General features: G+C 41.3%; 2 protein-coding genes across 2 annotated transcripts in view; one reads left to right on the top strand and one right to left on the bottom strand.

The window, feature by feature from the left end:
- The window catches only part of hibch (3-hydroxyisobutyryl-CoA hydrolase), a 56,070-nt gene extending 54,749 nt beyond the window's left edge, over window positions 1–1,321 (bottom strand). The window contains exon 1 of the mRNA XM_036570462.1: window positions 1,161–1,321. Coding sequence (XP_036426355.1) covers window positions 1,161–1,192 — 32 coding nt within the window. The 5' untranslated portion in view covers window positions 1,193–1,321. The remainder of the gene's footprint in view (window positions 1–1,160) is intronic.
- A 921-nt stretch (window positions 1,322–2,242) lies between these two features.
- Window positions 2,243–14,737, top strand: pofut2 (protein O-fucosyltransferase 2). Its single transcript, XM_036569295.1, has 9 exons — window positions 2,243–2,439; window positions 6,211–6,461; window positions 6,676–6,820; window positions 7,322–7,432; window positions 7,691–7,757; window positions 8,827–8,952; window positions 9,728–9,908; window positions 11,594–11,717; window positions 13,616–14,737. The coding sequence occupies exons 1-9, from the start codon at window positions 2,285–2,287 to the stop codon at window positions 13,767–13,769; spliced, it is 1,314 nt and encodes a 437-aa protein (XP_036425188.1). The 5' UTR covers window positions 2,243–2,284; the 3' UTR covers window positions 13,770–14,737.
- Window positions 14,738–15,045: the final 308 nt, after the last annotated feature.

Raw genomic sequence — 15,045 nt, 5'->3', positions numbered from 1 at the left:
TAATTTTTACAGAGCAGATCACTGAAGAGACGCCATCTGTTTATAGTTTATAGCCCAGATTTGTGGAAAAATGGGTCGACTTTCAGTAGGAAAAAAAAATTCAGAGTTCAGCTTCTTTTATTATAAGGATTTAAAATTACATTACGCATCTATTTGACTGGAAAGAAGACAGTTACAGCTCTCATACGACCCCCACCTTTTGAATGTAGCTTATGAAATATGAAAGTTATTAAGAATATGATGAAGTGCGTTTTGGAACCCTACCGAAGGAGTTTAAAATAAAAAAAAATGTTACTTTGAAAGAAATCAAAAATATATTTGTAAAACAAACTGGAAAAAATATATTTAAAAAAGTATTAAAAAGTATTACTTTCACAAGAGTAACTACAGGGATTAGGCTTTGGGGCAGACATCTCCCAATAGAAAGTACCCTAGAAATGATGATTTTGCATATATTTAGCTTATTACCGTCTTAATTATTGCATTGGGATCATTCAAACATCTTGTGAATAATAAAATCTGAGCACTTAATTTTATTTTATTTTTAGTTTTTCACTTTAGCACTACAGTTTGAGCCAATTCGATAGAACGGCCCATATACACCATATGTCTAGAAGTTTGTAGACAGTTTGTTCCACTTTTTCTGTAGTAGCAGCCTCTACTCTACTGATGTTAGACCACTGCTGTGAGGATTTGATTGCATTCAGCCAAAAGAGCATTAGTGAGGTCAGGTATTGATATTGGATGATCAGTTCTGGATCACGGCAGCTCATCCCAAAGGTACTAAATGGAGCTCCATCACTGCAGAGAACACAGCTCCACTGCTCCACAGCCCAATGCAGGGGGGCTTTATACCCCTCTAGCTGACACCTGGCACTGGGCATGGTGACCTCAGGCTCATGTGCGGCTACTCCAGAGCATCCCATTCTGTTGGTCAGTGCTTTTCTACGCGCAGTTGAACCACAGCAATGGGTGCACCTTAAATTAGAAGGGGTGTCTGGATACTTCTGGACATGTAGCGTATGAACCCATCTGGGTAGATATTGATCTCTAAGGTTTGATGCATCATGCCTGATCCTGATTTCACCTCTGCTCCAATTTCAAAGGGAAGTTAAGTGGATTTTACTTCGGCCAAATGAAAAGGCGTTAACTCAGCTCACCTCAGCGCAGTCTTTAAGACCCTCAAAGCCATCGCTGATTTAAACCGTCTCAGTAACTGTGTTTCCACAAAATGAGCGCTGAGCTCTCCATGAAACGAGCTTCGGCTTGTTTTGATAGGCGGAGGCACCACAGATAACAGAGGGGCATTTCCGAGCTGAAACCTCGCTACTGCCACCTACCGTTACAGCGCTGGCTGAGACCGTGCTGCTCAGAGAGCTTGTAGAGAGGAGAATCGCCGCCCTGCAATGTCTTCCGGCTTTTTCAGGCGCTAGAGGGCGCTCCCGAGCGAGTCCAAAATGAATGGGTTGATATGGAGCATTTGAGCTAAATCATAGTTTATAAATGTTTAAATATTTTTAATATAAAATAATGCGATCAGTTCCTGAACACAGAACAGCATAAAACATTTTAACACCGCTGTTATATTTTTAAGAGCTTTTAAACTCGAGCTATAGGAGTTTAAAACGGCGCCTCATGTATGTCCGTGACGTCAATGAGCGCGAACAGCCAATGAGCTGCTCCGCTCGCCAATCAATCATCACGCTCTAGCAGTAATACTAACCAATCAGCACTCAGTGGCAGTAAAGCCCGCCTCCTGCTGCCCCAAACCCGTTCGCTGTAGAAAAAAAGGAAACATACAGGTGAGATTTCTTTGCTTTTTTTTTAGTGAAATCCATCCTTCTACTTTCTAAAATTAAAGAAACGTTCTGGGAAAGTGATTAGAAACTATTTTAACTTTTCGTTCGTTGAGCTCCATTTACTCCCATTCATTGAGGACTCGCTCGCGGGCGCCCTCTGCTGGTTAGCAGTCCTGTTTTTGGTATAACGGGGGGAATAGGGAGCGGCCAGGCTCCTCATAAACCGGCTCTGATTATATCTGGAATTCTCTCTACGAGTTCTCTGCTGCCCACCTCACCCCTTTATTTATTAAAACAATGTATTTTAAACATTTTATTAAACAGTAAAGTTATTATCACATATAATGTCATTGCAAATCAGTTGATCAAAAAAACAGTCATCTAATGAATTAAATGGGGAAAAGAGCAACGTCATCGGCGGCCGACGGTTGCCTGGCAACTGAGGACGCGCCGCGCGCTCTCCGGAAGTGCGTGTCCTTAAAGTCATGGCGGAGCAGGAGCAGCCCGGGCTGAGTTTGAATGTTTTACTGTTTTATTCCGCACTGTTCTCCTCCGTCTCCGCTCTGGGGTCCGAGCACGATGCCTTTCGTGCTGGAAATCCGATAGCGTCTCCGGTAGCGGCGACAGCTCGAGATGTGCGGTAGGTTTATGAAAACTCGGCTTAGAGGATCCAACATCAACCCGCTCTGCTCGTCTCTGTCTCTGCTCCTTTCTGTTCCTCTCTGCTCGTCTCTGTTCGTCTCTGCTCCTCTCTGCTCGTTTCTGTTCCTCTCTGCTCCTCTTTGTTCGTCTCTGTTCCTCTCTGCTCCTCTCTGCTCCTCTCTGTTCCTCTCTGCTTGTCTCTGCTCCTCTCTGTTTGTCTCTGTTCCTCTCTGCTCCTCTCTGCTCGTCTCTGCTCCTCTCTGTTCGTCTCTGCTCCTCTCTGTTCCTCTCTGCTCCTCTCTGCTTGTCTCTGCTCCTCTCTGTTTGTCTCTGTTCCTCTCTGCTCGTCTCTGCTCCTCTCTGTTCGTCTCTGCTCCTCTCTGCTCGTCTCTGCTCCTCTCTGTTCGTCTCTGCTCCTCTCTGTTCCTCTCTGTTCCTCTCTGTTCCTCTCTGTTCGTCTCTGCTCCTCTCTGCTCCTCTCTGTTCGTCTCTGCTCCTCTCTGCTCCTCTCTGTTCGTCTCTGCTCCTCTCTGTTCCTCTCTGCTTGTTTCTGTTCGTCTCTGCTCCTCTCTGTTCGTCTCTGCTCCTCTCTGCTCGTCTCTGCTCGTCTCTGCTCCTCTCTGTTCGTCTCTGCTCCTCTCTGTTCCTCTCTGTTCGTCTCTGCTCCTCTCTGCTCCTCTCTGTTCCTCTTTGCTCCTCTCTGTTCGTCTCTGCTCCTCTCTGCTCCTCTCTGCTCGTCTCTGTTCCTCTCTGCTTCTCTCTGCTCCTCTCTGCTTGTCTCTGTCCATCTCTGTTCGTCTCTGCTCCTCTCTGTTCCTCTCTGTTCATCTGTGCTCCTCTCTGTTCCTCTCTGTTTGTCTCTGCTCCTCTCTGTTCCTCTCTGCTCCTCTCTGTTCCTCTTTGCTCCTCTCTGTTCATCTCTGCTCCTCTCTGCTCCTCTCTGTTCCTCTTTGCTCCTCTCTGTTCCTCTCTGTTCCTCTCTGCTCCTCTCTGTTCCTCTCTGCTCCTCTCTGTTCCTCTTTGCTCCTCTCTGTTCGTCTCCGCTCCTCTCTGTTCGTCTCTGCTCGTCTCTGTTCCTCTTTGCTCCTCTCTGTTCCTCTCTGCTCCTCTCTGCTCCTCTCTGCTCATCTCTGTTCCTCTTTGCTCCTCTCTGTTCCTCTTTGCTCCTCTCTGTTCGTCTCTGCTCCTCTCTGTTCCTCTCTGCTTGTTTCTGTTCGTCTCTGCTCCTCTCTGTTCGTCTCTGCTCCTCTCTGCTCGTCTCTGTTTATCTCTGTTCGTCTCTGCTCCTCTCTGTTCCTCTCTGTTTGTCTCTGCTCCTCTCTGCTCCTCTCTGTTCCTCTGTGCTCCTCTCTGTTCGTCTCTGCTCCTCTCTGCTCGTCTCTGTTCCTCTCTGCTTCTCTCTGCTCCTCTCTGCTTGTCTCTGTCCGTCTCTGTTCGTCTCTGCTCCTCTCTGTTCCTCTCTGTTCGTCTGTGCTCCTCTCTGTTCATCTCTGTTCGTCTCTGCTCCTCTCTGCTCCTCTCTGTTCCTCTCTGTTCCTCTCTGCTCCTCTCTGTTCGTCTCTGCTCCTCTCTGCTCCTCTCTGTTCGTCTCTGCTCATCTCTGCTCATCTCTGTTCGTCTGTTCCTCTCTGTTCCTCTCTGTTCCTCTCTGTTCCTCTCTGTTCGTCTCTGCTCCTCTCTGTTCCTCTTTGCTCCTCTCTGTTCGTCTCTGCTCCTCTCTGTTCCTCTTTGCTCCTCTCTGTTCCTCTCTGCTCCTCTCTGCTCCTCTCTGCTCGTCTCTGTCCGTCTCTGCTCCTCTCTGTTCCTCTTTGCTCCTCTCTGCTCCTCTCTGTTCCTCTCTGCTCCTCTCTGTTCGTCTCTGCTCCTCTCTGTTCCTCTCTGCTCGTCTCTGCTCGTCTCTGCTCGTCTGCTCATCTCTGCTTGTCTCTGCTTGTCTCTGCTCGTCTCTGCTCGTCTCTGCTCGTCTCTGCTCGTCTCAGTTCATCTCAGTTCATCTCAGTTCATCTCTGCTCGTCTCTGTTTATCTCTGTTCATCTCTGCTCATCTTTGCTCGTCTCTGTTCATCTCTGTTCATCTCTGTTCGTCTGTTCCTCTCTGCTCGTCTCTGTTTATCTCTGTTCATCTCTGCTCGTCTCTGTTTGTCTCTTTATCTCTGTTTATATATGTTTATCTCTGTTCATCTCTGCTCGTCTCTGTTTATCTCTGTTCATCTCTGCTCGTCTCTGTTTATCTCTGTTCATCTCTGTTCGTCTCCATTTGTCTCTGGTACTTAACTTACTCTGATACCGAAAACAACCTGAGAGGTGACATGTTGATTATTTTTTAATAAGGTGTGGGTACAAATTAATATATTGAGGCCACGAGTTAAGAGAAACTTAATTCTCTGCCATATTTATTTGTGGCTTTAATATATGTATATTTGTGGCCCCAGTATAGTAATTTGTGGCCTCAGTATAGTAATTTATGGCCACAATATATTCATTCATATTCTTTGCAAATATGACGCTGGATATACTAAGAAAATCCACTGCAGTTCTATGTGGAACTCACAACTTAAATATCTGATACCTACGGAGCCCCTAAGGTGACATGGTGATTATTTTTCAATTAGGTGTGGCTACAGATTACTATTTTGATTTTTTATCTATTTATATTTATTTGTGGCCTTAAAATATATAAAATCTTGGCCTCAGTATAATAATTAATGACATCAGAATATTAATTTGTGGACTTCTATATGATCTGATATGATACTGGATGTACTAAGAAGTTCCATCGCAATGCTACGTGGATCTCACTACTTAAGTATCTGATATCTACAGAGCCCGCAGGGTGTCATGGTGATTAATTTTAATAAGGCATAATATAATTTTATTTTTTAATATAATCAGTCAATCAATAAATGATTCATACATTTAGGCCACAAGTTCACTTTCTTCTAACTTGTGGCCTCAATATAGTACCTCATGACATAAATATATTAATTTGTGTCCATGCCTTATTAAAAAATAATCACCATGTCACCTTAGATATTTAAGTATCGACCCACAGAGCTGTAGTGAGACCACTTTGTACATCCGGCATCTGTCAGCATAGGAGCTAAAGTGTGGTAAGACTTTTTTTTTTTTTTCTTTTTGGGGTCCCTTTGGTCTAAAACAATGTTAAAGCTCAAGGGTGAGATAAGTGAGCTACAGCAAAGCAATCCAAGAGCTGAACCAACAGAACGGAATAAAAGAACAGAAAGTAGCTAACAAATAAATGGAGTCAATAACAAAAAAAGTACATTTCTATCTCACAAATGTACCTGAGCTGAAGTGAAAATGTTATAATTTGAAAATACAAATACATCCAATACCAGAGTATTTGTTAACTGCTAAAAAGCCAAATTTATTTTTTGTAATGCTTTCATGAATGTTAGAATGTCCTCAAAAGTGTAACAGAAGATTTCCTATAGAAAGCATTGCTATGGTTTGTGTTACGCTGGTATGGAAACAGTCCAGTTCCAGGCCTTTCAATCCATCACCTGAACTTAATTTACTGGATATTTTTGATGTATCTGGAAAACCTTTAAGATTATTAAAGACTGTAATCACCTTGCATACACTCTAGTGATGCAGTGTTTGTGTGAGTCTTGCTAAACTGTCTGTGCAGAATGCATACAAGTAAGACTGTCATTAAATATTGTACAAATGAAAGTAAACGCTTAAATTGTGAGGCTTTTTACTTTAATCTTCTCCTCCCCCTACCCCCCTGTTCTGTTTATCTGCAGCTATCTGCTTTATGACGTGAACCCTCCAGAGGGCTTCAACCTGCGGCGTGATGTGTACATCCGCATGGCGTCTCTGCTGAAGACCCTGCGCAAGCAGGGGGACTGGGTGCTGGTGCTGCCCCCTTGGGGGCGCCTGTACCACTGGCAGAGCCCTGATGTCCACCAGGTGCGGATCCCCTGGGCTGAGTTCTTCAGCCTGACCAGCCTGCAGACCAACGTGCCTGTCATTGAATATGAAGAGTTCATTGCAGGTTAGGTCCATGTCTGATTACGTCGTTGTGGTTGGCAAGCAAGAAGACAGCTGTTCACGATAACTTATCATATGCAGTTCTCTTCATTATTATTGTGGTCCATTCGCATTTTTTCTTAAAGTTTGTATGTGCTTCTCTGTCTGTTTGTCTTCTTTTTGTGTTTGTATGCATTCTTTGTCTGTATGCTGTATGTTGATGCTGTGTATGGCTCTAGAGTCTGGAGGGCCCTTCATTGATCAGGTGCTAGTGCTGCAGAACTACGCTGAAGGCTGGACTGAGGGGAAATGGGAGGAAAAAGTGGATGAGCGACCCTGCATTGACCGCCTCATGTACACCAAAGACAAACAAGGCTACTACAGGTACTGGCAGGGTCGCAGTGGCCATGCAACCTTACAATCATGTTTAGGTATCACTTTACTGGAGCCGTGCTACATAACATTGACATAACCATGCCCTAAGCGCGTCATAGCCAATGCCATATTCTGTCAAAAATTGTCATGACAGATTTTGTCCAGTGATTTGACCTCAAATATTTTTGCATATATTATGACAGTTACCGGTAATGGTCATGACTCCCTTGTATTACCGAACAAAATCTGTTATGACATCTTATGAGGGCATATTTCATCTGCTATGATGTGTTTATGGCGCTATTATTTCAGTGTTATGTAGCAGGGTTCAAGTAAAGTATTTCACATGTTTTTGATGGTTCATGCTGTTTGAAATGTAAAGCAGCATTTCAGCTCAAAGCTTTTTAGATGTTACCTGTATAAATTCTGTGAATTTTGTGCTGTGATTACATGCAAAATATAAATGCAGTATCTCAGATATGCTCTATTCATTCTGCTTGCTCCCACTAGAGGCTGGTTCTGGGGTTACGAGGAGACTCGCGCGCTCAATGTGACCTGTTTATCTGCTCAGGGCCATGCCTCCATATTAGCGCCTTTCCTGCAGGAAAATATCACAGCTACGTGAGTCACTGAGGAGACCTGCTTGTCAGTTTAAGGAAGTCTAAAGTAGACCCCCCGTTGCTTATATCATTAAGATTTTAGCATGTATTCTTTACCTGAAGTTTAAAAATTCTGATGTAACTGAATCTTTAATGACAGAAGTGTTTTCAGGATTGTTCTGAAAAGCTGTGATGCTTTAGCTCCTGGTCCTTGGAACAGTTAATCCTTAGAATTGCTGAAGAAAATGTAATACATATGTGTGCTTTCATTTTACTACAGCTCCGTATTGTTGGACAGAGCTGAGACTGTCCTACATGATCACTATGCAGGAAAAGACTACTGGGATGTAAGTTCACTGCTGTATTACTCCATTTCATACGAACCACTGTATGTGTAAGACCTTTTATAAATTATGTTTGCCTTCTTAATTTACGTTTATATTAATGGCATTTAAGAGACACTTTTACCCAGAGTGACTCGCAATAGTGCTTTGTTGTGTACAATATATCCCTAGCTAGTGCAGATAAGTTAGAGAATATAAGGAGAATATAAGAGAAACACTCAGAAAAACACTGATATTAGAGTGAATGCAAATAACATTAATACAATAAGTAGTGGTTTTATGTCATTATGTTTCTTTAACCATTTCACTTCATTATGACCACCTCCTTGTTTCTACGCTCATTGTCCATTTTATCAGCTCCACTTACTATATAGGTGCACTTTGTAGTTCTACAATTACAGACTGTAGTCCATTTGTTCCTCTGCACATTTTATTAGCCCCTTTTACCCTTACTCTTCAATACTCAGGACCCCCACAGGACCACCACAGAGCAGTTAGCTTGGCATGGTTGTATGTGTTGCACTGATTTGAATGGATCAGAAACAGCAGTGCTGCTGCAGTTTTCAAACACCTCAGTGTCACTGCTGGACTGTGAACCAAAAAATATCCAGCCAACAGCTTCCTGTGACCACTGATAAAGGACTAGAGGATGACCAACACAAACTGTGCAGCAACAGATGAGCTTTCATGTCTGACTTCACATCTACAAGGTGGACTGACAAGGTAGGAGTGTCTAATAGAGTGGACAGTGAGTGGACACAGTGTTTAAAAACTCCAGCAGCACTGCTGTGACTGATCCACATGTTTCAGCACAACACTGCAGTACTAAGAATGATCTGCCGCCCAAAGAATACCTGATTTGTGGTGGTCCTGACCATTGAAGATTATTATATAAATGTATGTAATATTATATAAATGTATTTTTTTCTAAACACATTTGTGCCTTTCAGGTTATAATTGCAAAAGCTACTTGTGTGAAAAATGGTATTCGAATAAACAGGAAAGCTGACCTCTTTTTCTCCCATGGCTTGAAACCCCTGTGTCAGTGTTTTAGAACCGCTGTGTCTTTCAGACTCGACGCAGTATGGTGTTTGCCAAGCACCTGCGCATTATTGGGGACCAGTTCAGAGCTAAGTATCTCAACTCCACTGACGAGAAGGACCTTACCCCATACAATGAGGACTGGACACGTATGAGGGTGAACATCACACACACACTGACCTGTGGTTATCAATCCTCCCCGCATAGGAGTCAAATTTTAGTGAGGGGCTTTTCCAAAGCTTCTTGGTCTTTCACAGTAAACCGTGGAAAATCCTTGACAGAGCTAAAGAAACAGGAAGACAGATACGGCATAGGCTTTTCAATCATAGAAAATCCACAGATGGTCAGAAAAAACATTGTACACAGGAACACAGATATTTTAAATATAATAAATATAACATGGAATAAATATGCAAGTCTTCAGAATGAAAGAGAACCACAGAGTGCTACTTGTACAGGCGGGGCTAAAAGACACAGGTGTGCATGATGATTAGGAGAAACTAGGGCAAAGCAGAGCCACAGGAGGATTTCTGTTACATTTGAAATGTTTGACAATGTGATGCATGTCTAAAAACTCTTTCACATGCTTCAGGTACATCACCCGGCCTGCAGGGTGTGTAGAAGTAAAACAAGTTGAGATTAGGTTGTGATTTGTAACAGTAAAGACAGCTGTTTCCATTGAAAGGCAACAGGACTGACACATAGTTTTGCTTACTTAGGGTGAATGATAGGGGATGTCTTTTTAAACAACAGTTCTCTGTAACCTTACACGAGATAGATGTTTGACTTTTGTTGGGTTAATCACTGGTTTGAGTGTCCAGGTACACCTGGAATGTTTGTCATGTGACTTTAACACCAGTCAACATTTCGTTTTACATCATAAGGTTACATTCTGTCAAAGATTCTGCCCACTGACTGACTGTCTCTGGCAGGCCAAGCTGGGCAGTGCTAAGGGAGGTCCGTACATGGGGGTCCACCTGCGCAGAAAGGACTTTATCTGGGGCCATCGGGAGGACGTGCCCAGCCTGAAAGGAGCAGTTAAAAAGATCCGCAGCCTTATGAAGAAGAACAAGCTGGAGAAGGTGTTTGTTGCCACCGATGCTGATGAAGAAGGTATAACAGACTCGGAGAGGGCAGTAGTGATAGTTTGGGTTTGAGAGGTTACTTTCAATCCCTAAGGGGTTGTTATTGTGGCTCAGCTTCCAAGACAAAAACTTTATATATATATATATATATATATATATATGGATCTATGAAACTAGGATATACAGGTGGCCAGAATAGGGCCATGGCTGCCCCCAGTAAAATACAGTCATATGCAAAAGTTTGAGCACCCCTGGTCAAATGCAATGTTTTGTTGGTTTTCTTAGTGAAAATAAGTTACACACCTCTATTTCTATCTACAGTTATTGTTTATTTGCACCCATATAAAATAAAATAAAACATAAAATGTGTCCTGTACAAAAGTTATGACACATTTCATATTGTATGTATTGTATTCATATTGTATAATTTTTTTTCCAATATTTGAAACACATAAAGTTAAATAGAAAATTGTGCACTAAATTTGCACTAAATTTGCAGGAAAATGCTATATTTAAGTTCTTTTCATTTTTCAAACTGTTGTTGCAATGTTGCAGTACCTAAAACTGGCCTGCTAGCTGTAATAAATCAGAATTGGTACTTTAAGTCAGTTGTATTTGATTAGTCACCAGTCATAAAGTTTTTTTTATTGTTGAACACTTCTCTTAATGACTTTCCTCTTTATTGCCACTCCTCACACAAATGTTTACATATGATCTGCCGTTATAACCACACACGTGTACATGATTACAAACACACTACAGTTTTTTACAAACTCCTAATGTAACAGACATGATTGAGGTGATGAAGCCTTCAGGGGCTTCGGATTGGGAGTATCAGGTGGATCTATTTAGAGCTGTAACAGAATTCACCACGAGAATCTCCAGAAGAATCTGTTAGTTGTACACTTGCAGATTTTTAGTCAAACCCTTTTGTTCTTAAAAATATAAATTGATGTTCTTCAAAACATATATTGGTATTTTGAATAAAATATTGGCATCAGGAATGGAATCATGTTTTGATTTCACTGATATTTCAAACTGATATTTGATGATGTATTTATTACATTCCAGAAGAGCAGAATGTTTAGGTGACGTTGGGTTATGGTGTTAAAATATCTGCAAGTATGGCATTGAATTTTAGTGCTGGTAACACACAGAGTTTAACATATTCGGGAAAAAAATAAAATAAAAGGCCACAATTTGTTTTATTTTCTTAATAAGTGAAATTCAGCAAATAAGCAGTAATTGTACATGAAGATGTGTGGAAGTGTGTTCCTCTTGTGTGGAGGTTTGTTAACTTATTTTTACTTAGAAAATCAACAAGACATGTAACTGGACCGAGGGTGCCCAAACGTTTGCATACGACTGTAAATGTTACGTCTCTGACATGCTAATCCAGGTGGATTTGGTCTCAAATTCTACATTTTGTTAAATATGTATGAATCAACATCTTTGGATACATCTCTGTTAATAAACATATTACTGTCTGTTATCTGCTGAAAACAAAGCTTTATTTTAAAAAAGGTTAGCACTGCTTTCAAGCTTTTGGCCTATAGTGAATGTACTGCTGACTAGGATCACTATTATATGCAGTTTCCTCCCTGTTTAATGAAGACCTGGTTGCTTTGCATATTATGACGGTTTCTTCACAGTATTATATGAGTTATAAATGTTAGAACTACTTTTATATCAAAATTAAATGATTGCTTTCAGAGGTGACCAAGCTGAAGAAGATGTTACCGGAGATGGTACGGTACGAGCCTAGCTGGGAGGACCTGGAGCTCCTGAAAGATGGAGGGGTCGCCATCATAGATCAGTGGATCTGTGCCCACTCCAGGTAGACTGCCACACCTGGACATTCTTGTCACTATGACACTCCAGGAGTTACGCAACTTGGTCTGGTGGAATGCAGGTGGACAATGTTGGGCTCTAAATCTTCCTGTTCTTTGAGAAAGTAATGACCCTCTCCTTGGCAGTATGACTGGTGGAACTAGAAAAATTTACAGTACAAATTTTAAGTATAATTACTAAGTTGCTTTTATCAGGTTCATTAAATACATTTCCTTCCATTTCAAGGTAGGAGGTGAAGCAGTAATGAAAGCTGATAATGACAATGACTGCAAATAATTTTCGACTTTCTTCATTCTGTTTTTGATAAAATGCAAAAAAGTGAATATTAGAGGCAGTTTTTCTACAGAACAGTTGAGTACAGCGAGTGGGGCTAAACTGCTTTTTATACTAGTTTGGATTTTGTCATTGTCAGTGAATGATCTCGCTTAAACTACAGCTGGTCATTTGTAACTCCGACAGTTTGAATACTGTACTCAGAATGTTTACTGTGTGGTTGCTGTGTTTAAGTCTGAATGGTCAAAATTCTTTCCATGCAGAACTGGAAAAACGTGGCCCGCAAAGCCCTGTTACAATAGGCTAACCTACGGCACACTTTGTCACATGTTGTGGAGGCGCGTTCTGGTTGCATAAGTTTAATACAGGCATCACCAGTCTTATTTGCCAAGAGCAGGTGTGGCTGTAGGTTTTCATTTTAAGCAGAATCACACTTCATATAACTAAACAGTTAGTTGAAGACTGAGACCGACTGATTAAGAGGAATCAGATGTGCTTCTGCTTGATTGGAATGTAAACCTACTGCCAGAAAAGATTGGTGTCCACTGCTTTGGTAAATTGTGTAGGTTTTTAAAGGGCCCAACAAAAAATTTCTCACTGTTTTGATATAAAAGGGTTTAATGTAGTAAGTAAAAATTTAAAATGTACTGTTGACTCTCCAGTCCATACAGTCCAAGCTGCTTTTCCACTGCATAGTACCGGCTCGACTCAACTCGACTTGCTTTTGGTGCCGGCTACTTCAGCTTCCGCTGAAGACATAATCCCCCTTCTGTGTAGCTGGTCATCATAGTAACACCAAATAAAACCGCCGAGACGTGAAGGAGACAAAATACTACATCAGAGTTCAAACGACGAGACGATTCTGGTTGCTCAAACAAGGCGACATAAGAGGGTACACTCACCTGGTAGCTAACATTACCGTATATGCTTAATGATTCTGTCTGCCAGTCAGTAGTCTGTAGTGTTTTTAGGTCACCTTTTGGTATCGGCTCAGTTCTCTCTTGGGAAACCAAAAAAGAACCAGGTACCAGATACCAACTTTTGCCTGATGGAAAATCAAAAAACGGCGACTCGTGTTGAGTCGAGTCGGTACCATGCGGTGGAAGAGCACCTTTAGCTGCAAAAACAAGCTGTTTTAATGAATTGTTTTTTATGATGTCATGGAAGTCAACTCATTCACCTATTGGGCCTACAGCAGTTAGCCCCACCCATTCACACTGACATTGTAAGTGTTTCACATAATACAAGGCCAATCAGAATAGACGTAATTTACATATATCAGTCTCGAAGCCACAGGCACAGAAACAGTTTTCCAAAAGCATCTTAGTGTTAAGATCATCTTAAATGGTAGAGAGAGTGTGCATTGGTTCGCTCGCTCTACCATTTAAAAATCATCATCAGTCAGTCCAGCCCGTCATGTTTAATTCTAACTGAGAAAGCTAGAAAGCAGGTAATGTAAAAGTGAATTATGTTGTTTATAAGTGTGAAAAAAATAAAATACTAGAAAAATATAGGAAATGAGCTCTTAATAATCTGGCATCATTGACACAGTCCTTTTCCTACTTTTCCCTGATTTACATTTTCCTTATTTCTTCCTTTTTTCTTTTTCAGATATTTTATTGGAACTTCAGTTTCAACCTTCTCCTTCCGGATCCATGAGGAAAGGGAGATCTTGGGCTTTGACCCTAAAACCACCTATAACCGTTTCTGTGGTGACTCTGAGAAAGAATGCGAACAGCCTACACACTGGAAAATAGTGTACTGACAGCTCTCATAATGCAAAGTGCCAAACACAAAAGCTCTGTACAGCACCGGGTTGGATTCTGTTCCATTTCAGGAGGAAGATTTCAAAGAAAAGGTTGCTGGTCAAGACTGTAGTTCTGTATTACACATTATTTAAAGTTTATTAAGGATGCTGTAAAGTTTATATGAAGCACAGTCGTTTCCCTAAGTCAGTCCTAAAATGCTGCTATTCTTTATTTTACTTTGCATTTTGGATTTAGCCCGTATTATATAATGTACAGTGTGGAAAACCCCCAGTACTTCTGGAACTGATCTTGCAATGGAAATTTTTTCCTTAATGAAGCTATCTGATAAGAGGTCAACAGTATTTTTGAATTGCAGTGTACTGCAATCTACAAACTTGTTTTTCAGGTAATATGAGACGGTGATGTGCAGTTCTTTTTCTTTTCTTTCATGAATCGTATTATTTCAGAACACTTTGTGTCTCCGAAGTACAGTAGGGAGCTCTTTATGTACTGTTTGACAGATGAGCTCCTGTTTGATAGTGTTGTATCCACACTGTGTTTGCTTTCTTATTTTACTTACATACTTTGCATTATGTGCCTTTTGTTTCAAAAGTTTAAAATGTGACTGAGCGTTTGCGTTTGTCTGTTGGATATGGTGGATTTGTGTGGATAGAAAAAACATATCAGGTTGGATTTGATAACACAAACAAAACCGAATCGGTATGCAATATCTGATTTACTGTTTCAATAATGAGGCACAGTACTGTGCAAAAGACCACCCTTAATTTATATAATCTCCAGTCAAAACAGCCATAAAGTACAACCTATTCAATCCTAACAACCTCCTGCAGGATCTGGTAGATCACCACAACTGTGCCCATCAGATACAGGTATAGAACAGTACTTAAAGCTGTCATCTTTGAGAGAGAGGAGAAAATCAAGCTGCTTCAGATCTGAAAACATCCACAGGTGTTTCTGTCCATCCTTCCACTGTGAGAAGACGACTCAGAGCTATGGGTCTGAAAGGATGTGTAACTGTCAAGAAGAACCTCAGTGAGAAACGGAGACGGACACATCAAACAAAGAAGCTGAACAATGGACTGACCACCCCAGAGTCCAGACCTCAACATCATTCACTGTGTTTGGGATTATTTGGATAAGCAGAAAATACAACCAACTTCTAAGACTGAACTTTGGAGGTGTGGAAAAACATCCCTGCAGATTTCTTTGAAAAACTGAGCATTTTAGTAAATAATGGAAGATAAATACTGAAATATTAATGTTATTTGATAT

The sequence above is a fragment of the Colossoma macropomum genome, unplaced genomic scaffold (assembly GCF_904425465.1).
Source record: "Colossoma macropomum unplaced genomic scaffold, Colossoma_macropomum, whole genome shotgun sequence".
Lineage (NCBI taxonomy): Eukaryota > Metazoa > Chordata > Actinopteri > Characiformes > Serrasalmidae > Colossoma > Colossoma macropomum.
This window is presented reverse-complemented; position numbering and strand designations above follow the sequence as displayed.